At 35.8% G+C, this 25,106-nt stretch overlaps 1 protein-coding gene across 1 annotated transcript; it reads right to left on the bottom strand.

Moving 5' to 3' along the window:
- Positions 1–1,401: 1,401 nt before the first annotated feature.
- Positions 1,402–25,078, bottom strand: GAL (galanin and GMAP prepropeptide). The gene is made up of 5 exons (XM_053691049.1): positions 24,998–25,078; positions 22,961–23,015; positions 3,413–3,502; positions 2,992–3,066; positions 1,402–1,460 (listed from the first exon to the last, which is right to left on the bottom strand). Exons 1-5 carry the CDS (start codon positions 25,076–25,078, stop codon positions 1,402–1,404), a joined length of 360 nt encoding a protein of 119 aa, XP_053547024.1.
- Positions 25,079–25,106: the final 28 nt, after the last annotated feature.

Below are 25,106 nucleotides of genomic sequence, written 5' to 3'. Positions count from 1 at the left end.
GCTACCCTTGCAGCGGTTAGTAGTAGACTGTCCGCCGGAGAGGTATTGAGTGTGTACAATACGGCTGGAAAGAGTTAGTGTAGCAGAAAAGAGTCCTGAGACATCAATTACTGTGCCTGTCTATTGGTCTATCTACCGCAGCTCCTGCTGTTTCAAGAGATCCGGACTGTTTGTTTGTTATAGAGCACATTTATGCTCTAACATGTTTCCTTTTTTTCTGGTTGCTTGAGAGTACCAGTTGCTTGAGAGTGCCAGTTGCTTGAGTTCCGGATAACTGAGAGTCTACAGTAATTTTATCTAGCTTTTATTTAGTGTTCAATATCCCTTTAAAGAGCACCATTGAATATATTTCAGTGTTTATCCAGTATTTATTGGCACATTATTTATTACAAGGACATTTGCCTGCCTTTTTAGCTTCATCAATACACTTTTCTAAAAAAAAAAAATGATTTGATGTGCAGTATTTATTTATTCCAACAGATCATGCAGTTTGAAAATTCAATATATTCTTTTCTGTTTTAATTCCTAGGCTCCAGCCCAGGCATATTTCTAATGCATTGCATTTATATTTCCAAAATAGGAAAAGAACAGAAACAGTAAACCACTGAAAAACTTGCAGCTTCATGGATTCAATTTTATTAGTAGATTCAAAATTGCCAATAGTCATTGGGATGCAATGGTTAAAGTGTATTTAACAATTCAATCTGATATATTAAAATATTTGAAGAATTGGCCATCCAGTTTAAAATCTGACAACCTGTAACAGTTAAATAAGCAGCTATGGTAGAATTAAAGGGATATGAAACCCAAAAAATGTATCTTGTGATCAAGACAGAGCATACCATTTTATAAAAACTCTCACATTTGTTTAGTTCCCATGATATTCTGAGTTGAAGAGAAACCTAAGTAGACATCTGAAGCACTACATGACAGGAAATAGTGCTGCCATCTATTGCTCTTGCAAATTAATAACATCCTTGCAAAACTGCTGCCGTATAGTGCTCCAAAAATGGGCTGGCTCCTAAATATATGTCCCTGCTTTTCAACAAAAGATACCAAAATAATGAAGAAAAATTAATAGAAGTAAATTAGAAAGTTGTTTAAAATTGCATGCTCCATCTGAATCATTAAAGAAAAAAATTGGGTTTCATGTCCCTTTAACTAAAGTTTTTCTTTCAAACCAGAAATGGAGTTGGAAAAATAGAAACAAATGGCTAGTGTAAACAGTACAAACCACTGTGCCTAACAGTATATACCTATTACTGGACGTGCTATTATAAAATATATCCAGTAATGTAGATTTGTTTCATAAAGAGTGCAAGATTTGAGTTCTTTTTACATTTGTATTTAAGTAATAGAAGCATCTGGCCCCTTTCTCTAACATAAACTAATAAGGGAACATTATGGCTGAGTAGATTCTTCAGAAATCAGCATGCCATTGTGATCCAGACCACCAAGTTCTAAGGAGGAAAATAAAATATTTTAATTCAACTGAAAACATTATTTTTCTGCAGTGTTTAATCTGTATAATTACTGTGTAATGTGCTCTTGCCTCAATACCACTGCTCCCATCATTCTACAAATACACTATTAGCACGTCACATGATGTTGGTTTATATACCCCATTTGGCTGCCTATTATTGGCAGCTAGTTTTTCTTTCACTTGCCAGTGACATTGAAATGTATACTATTTACAGTAAATACATAGTTAAACACTTTATTAAAAATGAATATTGCCTAAATATGATTTTATATGTTTTCATCTACTTAACTGTAAAGGGCCCCAATGTATAGATAGATAGATAGATAGATAGATAGATAGATAGATAGATAGAGAAAAAAAAGTATATATATGTATACATATGTATTTATGTGTTTATATGTGTATATATGTCTGTAAATACATATATACACATATAAATACATAAATACGAATTAGCTCCTACATATATCAACCAATCTTAGTGCAGTATTTAATAGGTCTAGGGTACCATGGAAGAACATTGGAATGTGAAATATTTACAGTATGTACACAGTTAAATACTTTAATAAATAGGAAAATTGCTTAAATATGACTTTTCATGTTTTTAGCTACTTGACTGCAAAGGGCTCCAATGAACTATATATATATGGAATCCCAGAGAGGGAACAAAAAAAACAGCGCTCCAAGCCCAGAAAAAGTTAAAAGTTCAGCTTTATTCCAACATGATTAAAAACATGCAAAATATGTAAAAAGTGGTCAGCACAGTTGTGCAAAATACAAGTAAAAGAACAGGTGCAAAAAACAGCAAACGTTTCGTGCTTCACGCACTTGATCACTGCTAATTGATGCACCTGTTCTGTTCTCCTTTTATTTTTTTATTTATATATATATATATATATATATATATATATATATATATATATATATATATATATATATATATATATATATATATATATATATATATATATATATATATATATATATGTATGTGTTTATATGTGTATGAATACATATATACATATATATATTTATATACATATTTAGACATTGTGTATGTATGTACAGTATGTACAGTATGTATGTTAAAGAAATTTGAATTCCTTTATTTCTAACACTTGAGACCTCATATCTTTGAGCCCTTATAACTTTTTTTATACAATGTTTTAATATATTTTTTCGAGATAGTGTTGATATGATTGTAACTGTACTTTTTAATATCATGATGTGTTTTGTAAATCTTTTTAGCTGATCGTACAGTTAACCAAAGCTCTGAAGTCATGCTATCCCGACGTGCGTTAAATTCAATTGCACTCGAGCGAACGCATTTACTTTCAATCTGTAATACAAGCGCTGCTTCCAATGCATGCTGAAAGCCGCGATAAACCTCTTTTCACTTGGGCACAACAGTTAAGGAGCCACTTATAATCTAGCCCTATATGTACTAATAAATGGGTAACCAAAACACAAGTAAAATACATTTAAAAGCAAATGTTAAACAAGGGTACCTTTAAGACGAAGGTAGGAGAGGAAATCAAGGACAGTTTGAATTGTGTTTTCATCCAGAGAATAGAGTTGGTTACCTGCATAAGAACAGTGATTAAAAGTATAAACAATATACTGTAACAGCAATAGCAAATCTATTATTATTACTATATAGTAATTTCATGTCCATAAATTCAGCCTCAATATTTATCTACTTGAGGAATATGATGGAAGATCTAAAATTCCCTGTGATGGGGTTGGCTAATGTGACTTGCTTATGTGGAGAATGTATTAGTTGGATAGAGGTGCACAAACACAACGTGATATGGAGTCTACATGCAATAAAATAGCAACAACACTCTTGAAAAGATTATAAATGTTTGTGATAGAAGAGCCAGATATTATATAACACAAAAAAAAAGATCTCTGGCTTGTTTAACTTACTGTACACCTCTCTTGCAGGTTTGTACATGTCTTCCTCTGTCTCCCTTTTCCCAGCTGTTCCTACTTTATCAGTCAGAGTTCGATGAGCATCTGCCCAAAACAAAAGGAGAAGGTTAAACTCATATTCTGTCACCATTTGTATACATACATGTGCTGAGTAATAGAAGATAACAAACTTGTGACTGTATACTGAGTCTACCTCAATGGCTCTGTTTAAAAAAAAAAAAAAAGTACACGGAGGTAGTTAAAGTAAAATACCACAAAAACAGACACATGAGGGGAAACAGGTCAGATTACCTTGTAGATCTACAAGGACATAAATATACACACACATTATAGTAATAGGCCCCATTCTCACTGGCCCTAAAAGACCAATGGAAATTTCCAAATATACATATAAATTTCAATCTGTATATTTATATATATATTTATATACATTGAAGTTCCATAAATAAAATGGTGAAAGGTTACATTTGTGATATGAATATTAACGTTAAATGTGTACAGGTAAAATAAAACATGTTCTTTGTAGCACACATATAGATACATAATTATTCTCCATTACAGGCCTTCTTAAACTATGTTGTAATTAAAAGACAGGTATCTGTATATGAGTTGCGTGGTGTATATGTGTAGCTGAAGTGGTGACAAGCTTACTATGCTATAATATGGACTGCAGAGGTATCTACAGGAACTATATATGAAGGGTAGGGCAGACAGGGTTTTACAGTCAAAAAGAGAGGGGGCACTAGTACTTGTCAATGCAAAAGACCTACAAATAAAATAATGAAGCATTCACTAATTACATTTATATACATACAGTGATGAGAAAACATAACTATAACTATAGTGATATAGCACCTGATTCTCTACGGCCTTTATTTAAAAAAACTTGCTGCATATTTTGAAGCAGTTTGCGTACAAATACGCTCCCATACGCCGATACCAGTAATGTGAAATTCCTTAAAAATATCCATCAGTGCTACAAAGTCCTTTACTGGATTCCCTAAAGGTACATTTTACCTTGATAGCTGTTATCTTGCGAAGGGGCGTAGCCTAAATATCTGTATGTGAAGGAGAGGCACTTACATACAGTAAAGTGCTCAATGAAATCAAAAGTCGCATTAGATATATGCTGTAAAAATTGCAGCATATTAGTAATACGTATGGAAATCTGTATTAAAAATCCACAGTAAAATGTAAATTTACATTGATCTGTAAAATTATTTTTAACTTTCACATATTTAAAGTGATGGTAAATAATAGGCATATTGAAAATTGATTTTGATCTTAATAGACTAATATGGTTATTTGTTGTGCGCCTGTAAATTAGCAGATGTGCCCGTTTACGAGCGCACAATAAATTAGCATTCCACTTGTAATCTAGCCCTTAATATTAACATAACACGCCTTAAGTTAACTAATTCTTCATGTGCGCTAACCCAACCTGCAGCAAGAAACCGAAGTGCATTACGTATATTTTACATTCCAATGTTCTTCACATAGAAGAAAATGTTCTTTGTATTTATAAATATATATTAATATATATCTGATGCTGTAAATGTAAAATAGATATCTATACCTATATACAGAATCTCTACGAATATATACGTATGGGTATATATATATATATATATATATAAAATAAAATTTTCCTGTATGTGAAGAACATTGGAATGTGAAATATTAATAACTCCTGTCGGTATAGTGCTGTGAGTTTAATATGGTGTTAAGTTAGTGCGCAAGCAATAATTGTTAGGTTTTTTATTTCTGTGCTCTCCCGTGAAGTCTATGGGAAGAATAAGTTGACGTGGTCGTGATATCTAAAGTCCTTTAGTTTTTATCAGTTTACGCTCACATGCAAAAAAATTACTTTCAAGGCAGAGTTGAGTCTGTCTTGTCTGGAGTATGACTTGGCAACCAAGGATAGAGGTAGAAAGGTCCAAAGTGTTAGCTGAGTATTTGTGGTGCAGTTGGGTAATTTGGGAAAGGGTTAGTTTTCTTTGCGAAACTGGTCAGGTGGGCACATTGGCAAAAAGATCCCTATCCATGAACCAGATTACAAGTGGAGCACTAATGATAGTGCTGGACATAATAGCAATATCGCTGGACCACGATAATATTAGCATGCAATTTTAATTAATTAAGTCCATAGTAAAGTGCATTCACCAGAGGAGGCTTAACCTGGCCAACATTGCTCTAGAGCAACCTATATTTTCAATGGATATTGGGACTATGCTAAATTGCGCTGGTATTGAAAGTCATAATTGAAATTTATAGTTTACGCTCAAGCAAAATCTGAAACTGCACGAGAATATTTAACACAACTTGAGACCTGGAGACCGAATTATCAAATGTCTGTCGGACCTGATCCGACAGTGCGGATCAGGTCCGACAGACATCGCTGAATGCGGAGAGCAATACTCTCTCCGTATTCAGCATTGCACCAGCAGCTCACAAGAGCTGCTGGTGCAACGCCGCCCCCTGCAGACTCACAGCCAATCGGCCGTCAACAGGGAGGTGTCAATCAACCTGATCATACTCGATCTGGTTGAATTGTGGCAATTCCTGTCCGCCTCATCAGAGCAGGCGGACAGGGTTATGGAGCAGCGGTCTTTAGACCGCTGCTTCATAACTGCTGTTTCTGGCGAGTCTGAATACTCGCCAGAAACACGGGCCCTCAAGCTCCATTCGGAGCTTGATAAATGGGCCTCCTGTAGTAAAGTATAATTATTATTTTTTTACTAAAAACATCAAAAACATATTAAATTGAACTATTACACATATATGCAATTTATAAATTAAAAATATAATTGTAATATTGAAAAACAGGTTTTAAAAGGGTTAAATAGGGATATGGTATATGGCAAAGTGTTTGACTGGGAAGGGCTCCAACGTTTATAAATATGTCTAAATATGCGTATGTGTGTTTTAATAGAGGTCTATATATGTGTTTACATGTGTATTTAAATGTTTATATGCTTAAAAGTGTATGTGCACATATATATTTTATATGTTTTAATAGGTTTTTAAAAGAACGACTTTACATTCGGATGTTCTTTACTTAGAATTTTGTATTTCTTTATTTTAAAATAGATACTTCTATATATACTGTATCTATATATAATATATATATACATATATATATATATATATATATATATACTGTATATTTTCATATAGATATATACAGTAGGTATAAACATATATTTTACAAAGAAAAATCATATATATATATATATACACAGTCATATATCTGTCAGATAATGCACCAATAATTTTGTCCATTCCATTTTAGGAGTTTTGCATGGAATGTGTGAGATTTGGCTTTTTTTTCTCCACTTTTTTTGTGTCATATCAATACAAACAAAAGAGATAAACTTAAGAATGTCTAAACATTTGTAATTGCAACAATTTTCTGGGCAAAGTGGTGCATTATCTGACAGAAATGCAGGAGGGACAATATTTTTGTCTGTATATATATAAAAATAAAGAGAAAATATTCTTGAATGCGAAGAACATAGGAAGCTGAAGTATTCCTAACGAGCCATCAGGTTTAACGTGTGAGCGATATATAATAATTTTTTATAGCGCTTCCCATCAAATTCTATGGGGAGGAGTTAGCGTGGCCACGATATCCGAAGTCCTAAAGTTAGCACTTCTGAGTCTTTTGCTCACTTGATAACTTTTTACTTTCAACTTAGGGGCCCATATGAGCTTTTGGTGGTTATAATATAGATTAGAGAAGCTCAATTGTGTAGTACAGAAATAAAAGCACTTTTTTTCTTGCAAGGTGTTCCCTTCTACCACAGTGATCACCTGACTTACAGACAAAATTCATATACTTTTTTAAAAGAGGGACTTCTCTACAATAAAATAAACTTTATTAGGGCTCTAGACACACCAGATTTTTGTGTGTGCGTATAATGTAATATCCCCAAGCAAATCCCCATGTGTGTTTTTTATACTTTATTTTTAAAAGATCTTTTGCGTGGTACTACTCGAAGACAACCACCATTTGAAAGAGCAGACAAGTCTCTTTCAAATGAGGGGTCTTGGGGGTTTGTAGCTGCTATGGGAACTGAGATTTGGTTTTGAAAATCCTCCACCAATAAACTCCCTTGCTGCTACCAGTGTATCCTGGTTCAGCCCTCTTTGTGACATCACTACATGCGTACGTAATGTCACCGGCCTGGGAATGCAAAGCACTAGACCATCAATGATCCCCGGCCTGTAGTGAGAATCGCAGAAAAGAGTGTTTGATCGTCGAGCCCCCGACATGATGAGAAGGGTTTGTCATGTATATATTCTTTAGAATGAATATAAACAGTTGAAACTATCTTTTCTACAATATATAATATGTTTTTTATATATATATGTACATAATATCCCATGAAACAAAAAAAAAATTTAAAATAATTTTCATAAATTTTTTTCATACATTTTTTCCTAATTTTACATTTTAACACTATTGTTTTTTTAGACTTTCCTACAATTTTCTTACGGCTAGATTTAGAGTTTGGCGGCCAAAGGGGTGCGTTAGCTACGCTTGCTTTTTTTCTCCCGCACCTTTTAAATACCGCTGGTATTTAGAGTTCACAGAAGGGCTGGGTTTTCAGTGCGTAGAGCATAATTTAACGCCACTACAACTCTAGATACCAGCGGTGCTTACGGACGCGGCCAGCTTCAAAAACGTGCTCGTGCACGATATCCCCATAGAAAACAATGGGGCAGTTTGAGCTGAAAAAAAACCTAACACCTGCAAAAAAGCAGCGTTCAGCTCTTAACGCAGCCCCATTGTTTTCTATGGGGAAACACTTCCTACCTCTGCACCTAACACTCTAACATGTACCCCGAGTCTAAACACCCCTAGCCTTACACTTATTAACCCCTAATCTATCGCTGACACCTGCATATTTTTTTTAACCCCTAATCTGCCGCTCCGTATACCGCCGCTACCTACATTATACCTATGTACCCCTAATCTGCTGCCCCTAACACCGCCGACCCCTATATTATATTTATTAACCCCTAATCTGCCCCCCACAACGTCGCCGCCAGCTACCTACAATAATTAACCCCTAATCTGCCGATCGGAGCTCACCGCTACTATAATAAATGTATTAACCCCTAAAGCTAAGTCTAACCCTAACACCCCCCTAAGTTAAATATAATTTTTATCTAACGAAATAAATTAACTCTTATTAAATAAATTATTCCTATTTAAATCTAAATACTTACCTGTAAAATAAACCCTAATATAGCTACAATATAAATTATAATTATATTGTAGCTATTTTAGGATTAATATTTATTTTACAGGCAACTTTGTATTTATTTTAACCAGGTACAATAGCTATTAAATAGTTAATAACTATTTAATAGCTACCTAGTTAAAATAATTACAAAATTACCTGTAAAATAAATCCTAACCTAAGTTACAATTAAACCTAACACTACACTATCAATAAATTAATTAAATAAAATACCTACAATTATCTACAATTAAACCTAACACTACACTATCAATAAATAAATTAAATAAAATTCCTACAAATAAATACAATTAAATAAACTAACTAAAGTACAAAAATAAAAAAGAACTAAGTTACAAAAAATAAAAAAATATTTACAAACATAAGAAAAATATTACAACAATTTTAAACTAATTACACCTACTCTAAGCCCCCTAATAAAATAACAAAGACCCCCAAAATAAAAAAATGCCCTACCCTATTCTAAATTACAAAAGTTCAAAGCTCTTTTACCTTACCAGCCCTTAAAAGGGCCCTTTGCCGGGCATGCCCCAAAGAATTCAGCTCTTTTGCCTGTAAAAAAAAACATACAATACCCCCCCCAACATTACAACCCACCACCCACATACCCCTAATCTAACCCAAACCCCCCTTAAATAAACCTAACACTAAGCCCCTGAAGATCTTCCTACCTAGTCTTCACCATGCCAGGTATCACCGATCGTTCCAGGCTCCAAAATCTTCATCCAAGCCCAAGCGGGGGCTGGCAATCCATAATCCGGCGGCTGAAGAGGTCCAGAAGAGGCTCTGAAGTCTTCATCCTATCCGGGAAGAAGAGGCGATCCGGACCGGCAGCCATCTTGCCCCCCCTACACCGCCGCAACTATAATAAATTTATTAACCCCAATCCTGCCCCCTCCTACACCGCCGCAACTAAATAAAGTTATTACCCCCTAAACCGCCGCTCCCGGACTCCGCCGCAACTGTTCCGATCAGCCAATAGAATGCAAGCTCAATCTGATTGGCTGATCGGATCAGCCAATCGGATTGAACTTGATTCTGATTGGCTGATTCCATCAGCCAATCAGAATTTTCCTACCTTAATTCCGATTGGCTGATAGAATCCTATCAGCCAATCGGAATTCGAGGGATGCCATCTTGGATGACATCCCTTAAAGGAACCGTCATTCGTCGGGAAGTCGTCGGAAGAAGAAGATGGGTCCGCGGTGGAGGTCTTCAAGATGGAGCCGGTCGTCATCAGATGAAGATAGAAGATGCCGCTTGGATCAAGATGGTTGCCGGTCCGGATCGCCTCTTCTTCCCGGATAGGATGAAGACTTTGGAGCCTCTTCTGGACCTCTTCAGCCGCCGGATTATGGATCGCCAGCCCCCGCTTGGGCTTGGATGAAGATTTTGGAGCCTGGAACGATCGGTGATACCTGGCATGGTGAAGACAAGGTAGGAAGATCTTCAGGGGCTTAATGTTAGGTTTATTTAAGGGGGGTTTGGGTTAGATTAGGGGTATGTGGGTGGTGGGTTGTAATGTTGGGGGGGGGTATTGTATGTTTTTTTTACAGGCAAAAGAGCTGAATTCTTTGGGGCATGCCCCGCAAAGGGCCCTTTTAAGGGCTGGTAAGGTAAAAGAGCTTTGAACTTTTGTAATTTAGAATAGGGTAGGGCATTTTTTTATTTTGGGGGTCTTTGTTATTTTATTAGGGGGCTTAGAGTAGGTGTAATTAGTTTAAAATTGTTGTAATTTTTTTCTAATGTTTGTAAATATTTTTTTATTTTTTGTAACTTAGTTCTTTTTTATTTTTTGTACTTTAGTTAGTTTATTTATTTGTATTTATTTGTAGGTGTTTTATTTAATTAATTTATTGATAGTGTAGTGTTAGGTTTAATTGTAACTTAGGTTAGGATTTATTTTACAGGTAATTTTGTAATTATTTTAACTAGGTAGCTATTAAATAGTTATTAACTATTTAATAGCTATTGCACCTGGTTAAAATAAATACAAAGTTACCTGTAAAATAAATATAAATCCAAAAATAGCTACAATATAATTATAATTTATATTGTAGCTATATTAGGGTTTATTTTACAGGTAAGTATTTAGCTTTAAATAGGAATAATTTATTTAATAAGAGTTAATTTATTTCGTTAGATTTAAATTATATTTAACTTGGGGGGTGTTAGTGTTAGGGTTAGACTTAGCTTTAGGGGTTAATCCATTTATTACAGTAGCGGCGAGATTCGGTCGGCAGATTAGGGGTTAATAATTGAAGTTAGGTGTCGGCGATGTTAGGGAGGGCAGATTAGGGGTTAATACTATTTATTATAGGGTTATTGAGGCGGGAGTGAGGCGGATTAGGGGTTAATAACTTTATTATAGTAGCGGTGCGGTCCGCTCGGCAGATTAGGGGTTAATAAGTGTAGGCAGGTGGAGGCGACATTGAGGGGGGCAGATTAGGGGTTAATAAATATAATATAGGGGTCGGCGGTGTTAGGGGCAGCAGATTAGGGGTTCATAGGGATATTGTAGGTGGCAGCGGTGTGCGTTCGGCAGATTAGGGGTTAAAAAATTTTAATAGAGTGGCGGCGATGTGGGGGGACCTCGGTTTAGGGGTACATAGGTAGTTTATGGGTGTTAGTGTACATTAGAGCACAGTAGTTAAGAGCTTTATAAACCGGCGTTAGCCCAAAAAGCTCTTAACTCCTGACTTTTTTCTGCGGCTGGAGTCTTGTCGTTAGATTTCTAACGCTCACTTCAGCCAAGACTCTAAATACCAGCGTTAGAAAGATCCCATTGAAAAGATAGGATACGCAATTGACGTAAGGGGATCTGCGGTATGGAAAAGTCACGGCTGGAAAGTGAGCGTTAGACCCTTTAATGACTGGCTCCAAATACCAGAGGGCGGTAAAAACCAGCGTTAGGACCCTCTAACGCTGGTTTTGACGGCTACCGCCCAAGTCTAAATCTAGGCCTTAGATTTTTCAAAAAATTTTTTTATGGCGTTCTAGGATTGTTTTGCCAAGCACTTGCTGGAGCTCCACATAAAAAGAAAAAAAACCCTATTGCACACGTAAAGGAGAATCAGCATCTAAAGAAACCAACGATAAGGTACTAAAGGAGATTATAATTTAAGTACAAGACTCTAACACTTAGTTACTAAAGGAGTTTACAAATAACTGAAAGACTGGGGCATATATATGCTAATCACATCAGCTTTAACAAAACAGCTATATCAAAGACCGAAAACAAACTGCAATACTAATGTGTTCTAGACACAAATAACCCCACCTACCCGTGATTATAATACAATTTGTTGGAAAGAAATATATATTTTTATTATGTTAAATTGTATTATATATATTTTCAAAGCTATACTAGGTTTTATAAAAAGTTTTTTAAAAAATGTTACATTGTCTTTGAGCACACACTATACTGTTGGTACCAACACAGCTAGACACATGTTATTAGATTTATCACCTGTTTTTATGTGAATAAATGGAATGTTATTATAACCAGCATTATCAGTGTTAGTTATTTACAATTGGTTATTTTATTTAATTTACATTATTTTATTTATAACGGTTTATTAGAAACGTTACCTATATATTGCCATTTGTTTTGATAGATCTTTAGCCAGTGTTTGATACACAGGCGCACACATATAAGAACCCTTTTTTTATATATAGTAATTTATCAGGTTTTTTGGGATAACCTGTTTTCTATGTGAAGTTTGGTCTATATCCAGCGCACAGACTTTTTGCTGTTTTTTGTACACTGCTACAAGAAACAGATCTTGGTTCTCAAAGCTACCACAAATAATGTTAACACCTGTGTGAAAGTGTTCTCTAATACAGTGAAATGGCTTTCAATGTAAATATCTCAAAACATATTCACAACACTTTTTACCATAGTACAATCCATGTACCTAGAGCTATCCACAAACTAAATTGAATTAATATGTATTCAGCTGTGTTGCAGAAAGTAATTGCACAACTCCTCATACCATACAACCACATGATATCACAAAAACACCCCTTTTCAAACTTCATACTCAATTCCAGCTAGGGAGCATGTGCAAAATATCTACAATCCTAATGCAGGGGAACCTTTTATTTGTGTAGGTTGCCAGTCTATCTATCTATCTATCTATCTATCTATCCATTTATCCCCAAAATCACTATACAGAGAAGCAGGTATATTATTACTATATTGCTTACTACTGAGTCACCTGGATGGCCCAAAACAAAATGGCACTAAGACCCTCTGTAGAGTAGGTTTGCTACTGGTTCAGCTAGTCACCATTGTTACTCCTAGGTTTATGATTCAACATAAAATACCAACAAAATTATTAAAATTTGATAATAGAAGTAAATTTGAAAGTTGTTTAAAATTGCTTGCTGTATCTAAACCATTTGACTTTACTGTCCCTTTAAACTACAGCTGAATGGTCTCTATAAAGCAAAAAAAAAACTTTTCAAGAAGACAATTAAGTAAGAAACAAGGAAAGAAAAACACTGGATCCAAAATGCCAGTGCAGTTAAAAGTTTATTCAGTTAGGAGACATCCAATACAAAGGTAAAGCTCCTGCTGCTGACGCGTTTCGCGCATGCACACTAAGAGAATGTGCTTTGATATGGAAAGACAACTTGATCAACTACTAATATACATTATAAAAACAGAATCAAGAAGTAGGAAAATGTACATGTATTCCATCAAAATCCTCATGTTAACACTAGTATTCAGTCTTAAATTACTAATAAAACTGCAAATACAAAGCTAAAAATAAACATGTTATTAGAATAATATTTTCTATTACATATCTTACAAATCCTGTTTGTATGCAGTATTTATGACAGAAGTTACATATTTATGGTGAACTTTACCCAGTTTTTCACTAGGTGTAATTGCTTGAAACAAGCACTGAGTTTTATAGTGTACATGGACATTTTATGCATAACAGAGATATCTACATATTTCATGGCATAGGAGCAGCTTGCTATGTGGTATTGATGAGAAAGGTCTTACTGTTTTTTCTGACCCTTTGAATTTCCGTTCCCTGGACTCGTGAGCTGCCTCTCCTAATGGCAGGACCTAAAACAGGATGAGAGCAAGACCTTTGGAAGAGCCTTTTGGACAATAGAGAAAGAAGTCTGTCCCCAGTCACATTTTGCCTTCTAGCTAGTCCCATTTCATTAAGACTAGAAATACATGAAGCTCTACACATATTAGATGATAATGACAATGTGTTTTCTATTGTGACTATTGGGAAGCTTGTCTTAAGTGTTATAAATCATTAGTTTGCATGAAACGCAAGCAGCCCACAGCTTTTTGTTTGTTCTGTCAGTCAGGAGGCAGAATAGCTGTGCCAGCCTTTTCAGTTTGTGAATTCTATCTCAGTGAAAAAGATGCATAGAACAACATTCACTCATTTCTCCATTCATTAGTAAAGAAGCTGCAAAGAAGTTGGTGAAACTGGAGAGGCTGGAGAGACCGCTTAGTGAATTTAGCAGTCCACAGTCTTTCTTTATGTTCATATCTTATCTCTCAAACGGTCTATTATTCCTACCTATCTCTCTCTTTGCATATCCTAACCATAAAATTATCTTCTCTGCATGTCTCAAAACAATAATTCTAAGCATGTGTCTTGCCGAAATTATTGTCCGTCTCTGCCTAGACTCTCTGTATCCCTATACTGGGCTAGATTACGAGTGGTGCGCTAACTCTTGCGCCCGGGTGATATCGGGTTTATTGTGGCTCTTTGCGCACATCGGAAGTAGCGCGCATAATACAGGTTGAAAGTAAACACAATCACTTGAGTGTAATTGAATTTAACTTGCTGTGATAGCTCTGGTTAACTTTTACGCTTGAATAAAAAGTGTCACAAAAAGTACAAAGTACACTCATAATAACACTATCTAATAAAAAATATTTTGAAAAAAGGTTTTAGAAAAAAAGGGCTGTAAAGTCTTTAACATAGAGATACAAACATACACGTCTAACTATGTAAATGTATGTGTGTACATATGTATTTAAATTGCGAGTGAGTGGGGTGTTATGTTTTCCCCCCACTTTTCATGCTCTATTGAAGTCTATGAGGGAAATGATGCTAATGCGGTTGTGATATTTTAACTTTGGCTTCTTGCATGGGTCGGGTTTAGCACACAAGCGAAAACTTTTAATTTTCAATTTGTAATACGAGCGCTGCCAGATGCGCTCAAAAAAATGTACTTCTCGCAGAATTAGCTCGCTAGCGGGAGCATTAAATACTGCTTCACTCATAATCTAACCCACTATCGGGTCTATTGACCAAGTCCCAACTTTTACAGCTGATTTACTAGTAGAGAAAGTCAGATATACACAAAACACTGACAAAATCCTGCTGCATGCTTTTCATATACTTATTTGCAAATGAAGGCATTAATTCTATAACTTCAACAAACTCTATTTGTGTTAACAGTGAACAAATACAGATGGCAATTCACAATTTGGACAGAAAGAGACAATTAAATACAAATATTACATTGAAATTCAAATCGCTTGTAAGTGGGTAGCAAAGCCGGTTTAGAACAACTTTAAATGCATTGAACCTGGAAAACATATCTTAGTTAGTTCCAAATTGGTCCAGATGTTTTTACTTTCATAATTGTCATCTGTTATGTTATCAATCCTGAAAACCTGGCCTATTGGGGAGGCCTGAGGACAGGTTTGAAAACCAGTGGTTTATAGTGATGATTTTGGATGAATTAATGTTCCTGTATTGAGTCAGCCTTATCTGACTTCCTTTTTCCCGAGTCAGCCTTATCTGACTTCTTTTTTCCTGAGTCAGCCTTATCTGACTTTCCTTTTTAAAGAAAGGTTGTTTAGAAAGTTGGACCTTGGTGTTTAGACTCCATCTTTAAGCTACTGTCTCTCAAAAGGTCTCAAGTCCACATTATATTCTCACTCTTTCTATGCAACAGCCCATTCATTTAATATGTTCTTGTCTCCCATATACATTCAAGCAATCTCTATGCCCACTTGTGCCCTCAGAGGGTTTCCTCTACCACTGACACCTTCTCTATATTTGCATATAAACTCTACATACATTAGCTCTATTTATCATTTCTATACCGTGCACTTTCTGCTTGTAGACCTCACTCTACTATAAACTAAACACTCTTCTCACCATTTCTGATTAAACCTCCACCATACATATTCTGCATCTGATCTTGTTACCCCCTTTTCTTATGGATATATACTTCATTTTCTAGTTATATGTCCCCTTCAAATATTCCTGCACATCCTGTAATTTCGCACTCTATGAAAAATGACATGGACCATGTTGACATAAGGGCTTATATGTTATTAGTCCATTTTAGTATAAATTGTTACTATAGCTAGAGTTTTGTTTTAAGGACCTTTTTAATTGCATTCTGCTTTTTCCTTTCAATTCACAAACATCTCTGATAAACCTCTAAAAATAATGTAGTCTGCAAATTGTAATGTATTGACCCCAACAAGCAACACCCTTAACATCATAACTGTGACTTTTAGATCAATGTTACATTTTAATATTGAAGTGTTGGCTGGCAATATACATGTAGCAACATTTAAGTTTATCAACTTCAAATGACAACAAACAATAATGTAATGAGAACATTTTGAAAAGGTTAACAAGCAGGAGTCACAGAACTATACTGCAGTATTGATGCAAACTTTAGCCTATTAATTAGACAACCCAAATTTAGAATATATATATATATATGTGCACACATATATATGCATAATATTTATATATTTGTACATTTCAGCTCAATTACGATAATAGTGAAACTAATAAGGACCCTGTAACAGTCAAACATCATATAAGTATTTGAAATCTAATTTAAAACAAATGAGTATTTAAAAGAAAATGAAACTCATTTTTTTCCTTTGATAATTGAGAGAGAACATGCAATTTTAAATAACTCTCCAATTTTTTTTGTATTTTATCTTGTTTTGTTCTCTTTGTGTCCTTTGTTGAAAAGTATACCTAGGTAGGTTCAGAAGCTCCTGGTTGGTGGCTGCACATATATGCCTCTTGTGATTGGCTTTTTAGCTAGCTCACATTAGTGAATTAGTAAATTGGAAAGTTGTTTAAAATGATATGATCTGACTAAGGAAAATAAATTGGGTTTCATGTCCCTTTAAAATCAGTTCTAACAGCTTTAGTTTCTGAGTTCCACTGTATAATAACTTATACAAACGTATGCTAATAAGCATTGTATTTTCTCCAAGAAAGGTGGCACAGTTATCTGGGTTAGTAACATGAGATTAAAATAATCCAAAATTATTTTATGATTTATATTTCCTCATGACTATACTGTAAGAGAAAAAAAAACTAAGAATGTGTGAGCAGTTTCACAGAAGTGTTGCACAGTGAAAAATAAACTAATAAAAATATAATGTCTCTTGCTTGACTGCAGGCTAATAAATGGCCAATAACAATTAAAGAGGTAGGCTACTCAAAAAAGCGTATTGTTTAAAAATAGAGATAATCCCTTTGTTACCTATTTCCAAGTTTTGCAAAACCAATACTGTTATATTAAAGGGACACTAAACCTGAATGTTTTCTTTCATGATTAAGAAAGAGCATGCAATTTTAAGCAACTTTCTAATTTACTCCTATTATCAATTTTTCTTCGTTCTCTTGCTATCTTTATTTAAAAAGCAGGAATGTGATGCATAAGAGCCAGCCCATTTTTGGTTCAGGACCTGGGTTATGCTTGCTTATTGGTGGGTAAATGTAAGCCTCAAATAAGCAAGCCCTATCCATGGTGCTGAACCTAAATGGACTGGCTGCTAAGATTTACATTCCTGCTTTTAAAATAAAGATAGCAAGAGAACGAAGAAAAATTGATAATAGGTGTAAATTAGAAAGTTGCTTAAAATGCCATGCTCTATCTGAATCATGAAATATTTTTTTTTTATTTAATATACTTTTTACCTCTGTGATCACCTTGTATCTAAGCCTCTGCAGACTGCCTCCTTATCTAAGTGCTGTTTACAAACTTGCATTTCAGGCAATTAGTGGTTAGAAATCAACCTATGAGCTTATTTAGGATTAGCCTTCAACAAAAAATACCAAGTGAACAAAGCAAATTTGATTATAAAAGTAAATTGAAAAGTTGTTTACAATTACATGCCCTATCTGATTCATGAAAGTTTAATTTGGACTTTATTATCCCTTTAAATGAATAGTAAGATTCTGATCCTAGAGATTACACAAACATGTCAAATGGATTCATTACATTTTAAGAACATATTAGACATCACTGGTATCATCTGTGACTGCATAACAAACACAGCATTCACTATCAATTGTTGCATCCTCTATAAAACTAAAGCTAAACAGGGTATATTAAAAAAAACACACCCATTGCAAAACTAGATCAGATAATTATTAATATTGTTTTTATGCTGTAATGGCTTTATTTGTTTTTCTTTCATGGTATAGATAAACCACTGGTTTTCAAACCTGTCCTCAAGCCGCCCCAAATGGCCAGGTTTTCATGATACCCTTGGATGAGAGCAGGTAAAATAACCATGATTATTTCACCTGTGCTCCAGTTCATATATCTACAAAATGCGGCCTGTTAGGGAGGTCTGAGGACAGGTTTCAGATAGAGCATGGAATTTTAATCAACTTTCTAATTTACTCCTATTATCAATTTTTCTTCGTTCTCTTGGTATCATTATTTGAAATGAAGGAATGTAACCTTAGGAGCCAGCCCATTTTTGGTTCAGAACCTGGGTAGCATTTTCTGATTGGTGGCTAAATGTAGTACCCAATCAGCAAGCGCTATCCAGGGTCTGAACCAAAAACGGCCCGGCTCCTAAAGCCTACATTTCTGCTTTTTCAAGTAAATATACCAAGTGAACGAAGAAAAGCTTATGTTATATTTTAATGAAATAATATGGAGGTTAACTCCAACCAAGCAATTTTTTTTTAACAAAAATAACTTTTTTGTGGTTTTCTTTATTTTTCCAGGGTTAGATAACTAATTTTCCTGTTGCTTCTAAAATGTGGATTTTTAAATAATTATGTTTGTATTATTATTTTGTAAAGCAGATGTATCCTGCACAGAGATATTTATTCTCATGCTAATGAGGTGTGTCAGTGTCGTCCAATAGAGCTGTAGAATTTTAGCTTTCAACCAGTAAGTTTCTATAACATAAACCAGTATAAGACAAAATTGTCTTTCTGTTCAAAATCAAAATATCCGTTTTACAAACATGTGTTATATTTCTGATAATTTATGTTTTAATTTTCTATTACCTGAGAACACAAGTTTTGTAGACCATAAAGGAACATTAAAGCCAATATTAAACTTTCATTATTCGGATGGAACATGCAATTTTAAGAGTTTTCTTTTTACTTTTCATTGTATCCTTTGTTGAAAAGGTTTAGGAGAAGCAATGCACTGCTGGGTGCTAGCCAGTGATAGGTGGCTACACACATATGCCTCTTGCCATTGACTCACCAGATTCAGCTAGGTCTCAGTAGGGCATTTCTGCTCTGGAGCTGACTTTAAAGGGATACTAAACCCAATTTTATTTATTTATTTAATGATTCAGATAAAGGGGCCTATCTATCAAGCTCCGAATGGAGCTTGATGGCTCGTGTTTCTGGCGAGTCTTCAGACTCGCCAGAAACAGCAGGTATGAAGGAGCAGTCTAAAGACTGCTGCTCCATAACCCTATCCGCCTGCTCTGAGCAGGCGGACAGGAATCACCACAATTCAACCCGATAGAATACGATCGGGTTGATTGACACCTCCCTGCTGGCGGCCGATTGGCCGCGAGTCAGCAGGGGGCAGCGTTGCACCAGCAGCTCTTGTGAGCTACTGGTGCAATGCTGAATACGGAGAGAGTATTGCTCTCTGCATTCAGCGAGGTCTTGCGGACCTGATCCGCACTGTCGGATCAGGTCCGCAAGAACTTTCATAAATAGAGGCCATTGCATGTAAATTTAAGCAACTTTCTAATTTACTACTACTATCAACTTTTCTTTGTTCTCTTGCTATCTTCATTTAAGCAGGGAATTGTGGACTAGGCAGGTATGCCCTCTTTCACCGCTCATCTTCGTGCTCGCAATGGAACCTTTTGCCCAAAGGATTAGACAATCCGACCTGATCACCGAAGTCCCTGTCTAAACTCCTCCAGAGAAAATAGTTCTTTTCGCAGATGATGTGACCCTACTCCTAACGGAGCCAATGACTTCCATGCCTGTAGTCTTTAATGTGATTCACCACTTTGGCGAAATAAGTTACTATAAAATTAATTATAAAAAGAAAGAAGGCTATCCCATAATGATGGACCACCCGACTCTACTTAGACTTCAGTCTTTATATCCATTTTCCTGGTCAACACAGAACCTTAAACACCTAGGGATACTTCTGAGTGCTAATCCGTATCAGCTAATCCACGATAATTATGATTCATTATTCCATAATCTTAAACACCTATTGGAGAAATGGGACTTCAAATAACTGTCCTGGCTAGGGAGGGTTGCCTCAGTTAAAATGTCCTTGATCCCGAAGGTGCTATATTTATTTTGCTGCATCCCGCTGAATGTTCCATAATCCACTTTGTTTCACATACACAAATTATTCTCTAACTATATATGGCAAAATAAGGAACATAGAATAGCCTATAATACGCTGCAGAGACCATTCCCCCATGGGGGTATAGCTGCACCTAATATTTTCACATACTACGAGGCAGCAAGGCTTTCTCATGTTACAGTATGGGGCATCAAAGAGGATAGACTGGGCTAGTATCTCCTGGAGGCCTCAGAGATACCAGATGTTTTGGAACTCTCTGATTTAATCTGGGTCCCTAATGTTAGAAAACTAAGACCCTACCTTCACAATGTTATGGAGTCGACTATTGATTGCCTCCCATCCTTTGGCAGTACATCATACGGCAGAGTTATTTTGGGACCTTAAAAATTTCCATTCGGGAGATTGGAGACTGAAGGGATTCTCAACTGTCGAAGATTTTTTTGGCCAAAACAAAACTCTTAATTTGACCCTGGTGTCTATCTGGTTTGAACCGGCCCCACCATGGTTTCCATTTGAATCTCTCCGAGTCCTTAGCTTTTTGAAGGCCTGGGGATTTCTCACTAACCTACTCCATGGGAGATTAGATGGAAAAGTGGGTCTAAACACCCCAAACCTCTTACAATTCATTATAGCCTACTCCTGTCAGACCTTACCCAAGGTGTACCGTGGCAATTTAAAGCATGCATTATGGAGATAGATGTCAATTTATCTGATCACGACTGGGACAACGCTATCTCACTCACTAAAAAGACCATACACTGTGTCACTATGCTGGAAAAATATATCAAAGTGCTTTTGAAGTGGCATAGAACCCCAGCCAGACTTACTAAAATGTACCCCGAGACCTCGCCCTTATGTTGGCATGGTTGTGGAGCTATGGGCACTGACCTACACATCTGGTGGGAATGCCCAAAACTATCCTCATTTTGGGCGGAGATCAGGAATCTATGCAATTCCTACACATCTGGTGGGAATGCCCAAAACTATCCTCATTTTGGGCGGAGATCAGGAATCTATGCAATTCCTTAAAACTTACTACTGCAATACCACCTGCCAGCGCTCTACTACATATAATGACAAATCATACGCCGCTGATGTCAAGGGGATTGCTAATATACATATTCACGGCAACTAAGTTGTGCATTGCACGGGCCTGGAAATCCCTTGAACCCCCACGCCTCTCAGAAATCAATGCGGTAGATTACATGGCTAGCATGGAGAGACACTTGGACACCTACTGGCTAATATGGGATAACTGGCTCCATAAACAATGAGACTCCCCACTGCTGCTCTAGTCTCTATAAAATAGAAGGGAGGGTCCTCATCACTTTTTTTTTCTTTCCCCCATCTTTCTTCCTCTTCCTCACCTCTTTGACTCCTTTCTTCCTTATCTTTCTCCCTAGCCTTTTCCACTCCTTTTTCCCTATGATCCGCAAACAGACTTTAAATGGATTGGCTACTATATAAATTGAGAATGTAATACAAATTGAGAATGTAATTGTGTTTAATATCACCAAGGTCCATAATAGGCGCGCTTCTATTGGATACATTACAGAATCTTGTTGATAATGTGACATAGCATCAGTGTTTGATAAATGTTTGGATACAGCGAAAAGTATCTATGCAAATATTTTCTATAATCTGATACTTTGTATACACCTGTATTTGTTTTCTATCTTTTTACTGATTGACCCCTTGTATACATTCATGTTCGATGATTGTTTGTTTACTTATGCAAATTTTTTTTCAATAAAATAATTTTTTTGGGGAAAAAAGCAGGGAATTAAAGCTTTGGAGCCAGACAATTTTAGGTTCAGCATTGCTTGCTTATTGGTGTCTACATTTAGCAAACCAATAAGTAAGCATAACCCAGGTTCTCAACCAAAAATGGGCCAGCTATTAAGCTTTACATTCCTGCTTTTTAAATAAAGATAGCAAGAGAACAAAGAAAACTTGATAATAGGAATAAATTAGAATTAATAATAGTTATTAAATGAGAATTATTGCTTAAAACCGCATGCTCTATCTGAATCATTAAAGAAAAAATGTGGGTTTAGTGTTGCTTTAACCATATATTTAAAGGGATATGAAACCCAAAAAATTTAATTTGTGATTCAGACAGAGAACACAGTTTAAAAAAGTTTCCATTTACTTTTGTTGTCAAATTTGCATTGTTCCCATGGCATTTGTGGTTGAAGAGATACCTAGGTAGGTATGTGGAGCACTACATGACAGTAAACAGTGCTGCCATCTAGTGCTCTTGCAAATGGATAAGCTTCTTGCAAAACTGCTGCCATATAGAGCTCCAGACACGCGCACGCACCTGAGCTTACATCCCTGCTTTAAAAAAAAAAAGTAAAGTAGAAAGCTGTTTAAACTGCATGCTCTACCTGAATCGTGAAAGAAAATGTTTGGGTTTTCTCGAGTACAAATATTTTTTAACTTGTAATCTGCACGCAAATCTGCACGCATTAAAAGTTTACTTCTTGCCGTGTGCGCAAGAGTGAGAGCACAAGAGTGAGAGCGAAATAGCGCACCACTTGTAATCTGGCCCAAAGTCAGTAAAAAAAACAAAAAAAACCGCTATATTCAATTTTAAAATCTGTCGTTTTTAAAGATATTATTTCTCTTATTATTTCCTCTCTTGATACAAACCTAAGTGCACAACTTAAGAGACAAATAAAATAATACTTACGTGGACCAAGCAAGTAACCAGCACTGTTCAAAGTCCATCCTCTTTTGTCTTTGGGCTAATAAAGCGTTTGGAAGATGTAATAAATAAAAGAGTAGGAGAAAAAAGAAAAAAAAAAACATTTTAACAGTTTCATAACCTGCTAACCAACATGAAGTAGGTGAAAGAACATATAGATATAGACCTTTGTGTCACAGATTTCCTTTTAACAGTGTTTACTTAGCCTTGAACTGCTGCATTTATATTATCTTTGTACCTTTACCCAGATTAGGTGTTCGTGGAAATGTTATTTGAGAAGTATAAATGGGATTTGTAAGTACTCTACCTAGTATGTGCTTAGAAGCACTATTTAGCAATACAGTATATAGATACGAGTGCATAATGTTATATACCTTTAAAGGACCATTAAGTACAGCAGAATTGCATAATCAACATGTGCATAATAAAAAGACATTTCAGTAGTGCTTACTCTGACTTTTAAATGAGCAGAAGATTTTTTTCTGACAAATTTAAAAATGTAGTTAAATTTTCCACCTCCCTTGATCATGTGACAGCTATCAGCCAATCACAGACTCACGTATGTATATACTGTGAACTCTAGCGCATGCTCATTAGTAGCTGGCTCTACAGAAAGCGTGCATATAAAAAGACTGAGAACAAATTGATAAAGTAAATTGGAAAGTCTCTTTAAATTGCATGCTCTATCCGAACACTGCATTGTCACATTATTAGTATCATTATTTGTGTCTCCACATTGCATAGTTCATTAGGTACCTCAGTGCCAATGATTACTTGTTCTTTCCAATGTAGATAACTCACAGGGTCCCTGGCTAAGGGCCCTCTTGATGCTACCGCAACCATGCTCCACCCAACAGATGCCCCCCCAACCCCACACACACCTACATTTTTCTATAACAGAATTGGACATTTCTTCACCAATGCAATAGCATCTGTTCCTTATTGACAGCATAAAACTTTTAAAGATGGAAAATGTAAAAACAAGAGCTACTATCTAGATTTCTACTATCTAAATTCTAATAGTATTACTTTTTTTGGATATGTTATCTTATTGCCACAACAGTACAGTTAAAAAAAAAAATATTTATCAAGTTCTGTATGGAGCTTGATGCCCGTGTTTCTGGCGAGCCTTCAGACTCACACAACAAATGTAGCCCAGTACTCACAGTCCAATAGCCAGGTGCACGTTGCAGGGATCCTGTACAGATCCCTTAACAACACAGCAGATTCAAATCAAAGCAACAGCACCTCCATTATGCATCAAAATAATCCTTTAATGGTGAGACATCACAGCATACAATAACAACGTTTCGGTCAGCTATTGACCTTAATCATGTTGTTGCTGTTGCTTTAATTTGAATCTGCTGAGCCTTCAGACTCGCCAGAAACAGAAGTTATGAAGCAGCGGTCTAAAGACCGCTGCTCCATAACCTGTCCGCCTGCTCTGAGGAGGCAGACAGAACTCGCAAGAAATCAACCCAATCCAATACATTCGAATTGATTGACACCCCCCTGGCCGCGAATCTGCAGGGGTGGCATTGCACCAGCAGTTCACAAGAACTGCTGGTGCAATGATAAATGCCGACAGCGTACGCTGTCAGCATTTATAAATGTGCGGCGGACATGACCTGCAATATCTGATCATGTCCGCTCGCACCTTCTTAAATAGGCCCCTATCTCTACACCTCCTATCTCTCTAATGCAACCTATTGAAACCAGTATTCTCTAAGTTTAAGCACTGCATAATGTAAACCTTTACATATGAAATATAATAATGATCATGATGATGATGATGATGATGATGAATGCATTAAATACTTCCACTGACTACTTTCAGAACTGTAGACTTTCTGAATGTACTGATATATTATTGTATTGTATAGCTTAACTGATTGCCTATGAACATTTAAGAACTTTGCTGTTTAACAAAACAATTAGCTGGTTTTGAACTTATATATTGCACCTGATGTTTTCAAAAGCATTTTAAAGTGAAAAGAAATATGTAAGAACAATTTGTATCACCATTAAAGTGTAGCCAAAACATTCTGTCACCAAACCACAGAGAATGAGAGAGAAGCACAGTAGAACTTGAGAATTCTTCATCTGGAGAATAGAAAACAAACATGAATTG

This window comes from Bombina bombina, chromosome 8, assembly GCF_027579735.1.
Source record: "Bombina bombina isolate aBomBom1 chromosome 8, aBomBom1.pri, whole genome shotgun sequence".
Taxonomy (NCBI): Eukaryota; Metazoa; Chordata; class Amphibia; order Anura; family Bombinatoridae; genus Bombina; species Bombina bombina.
This window is presented reverse-complemented; position numbering and strand designations above follow the sequence as displayed.

What these genes read in the sequence shown, in the direction of transcription:
- GAL (XM_053691049.1), bottom strand. Translation starts at nt 25,078, where the DNA reads ATGAAGAATTCTCAAGTTCTACTGTGCTTCTCTCTCATTCTCTGTGGT. An exon ending in GTTTTGGCTACACTTTAATG is followed by an intron (nt 23,016 to 24,997) that starts GTGATACAAATT and finishes ACGCTTTATTAG; the next exon opens with CCCAAAGACAAAAGAGGATG. An exon ending in TGGTTACTTGCTTGGTCCAC is followed by an intron (nt 3,503 to 22,960) that starts GTAAGTATTATT and finishes TGTTTTGGGCAG; the next exon opens with ATGCTCATCGAACTCTGACT.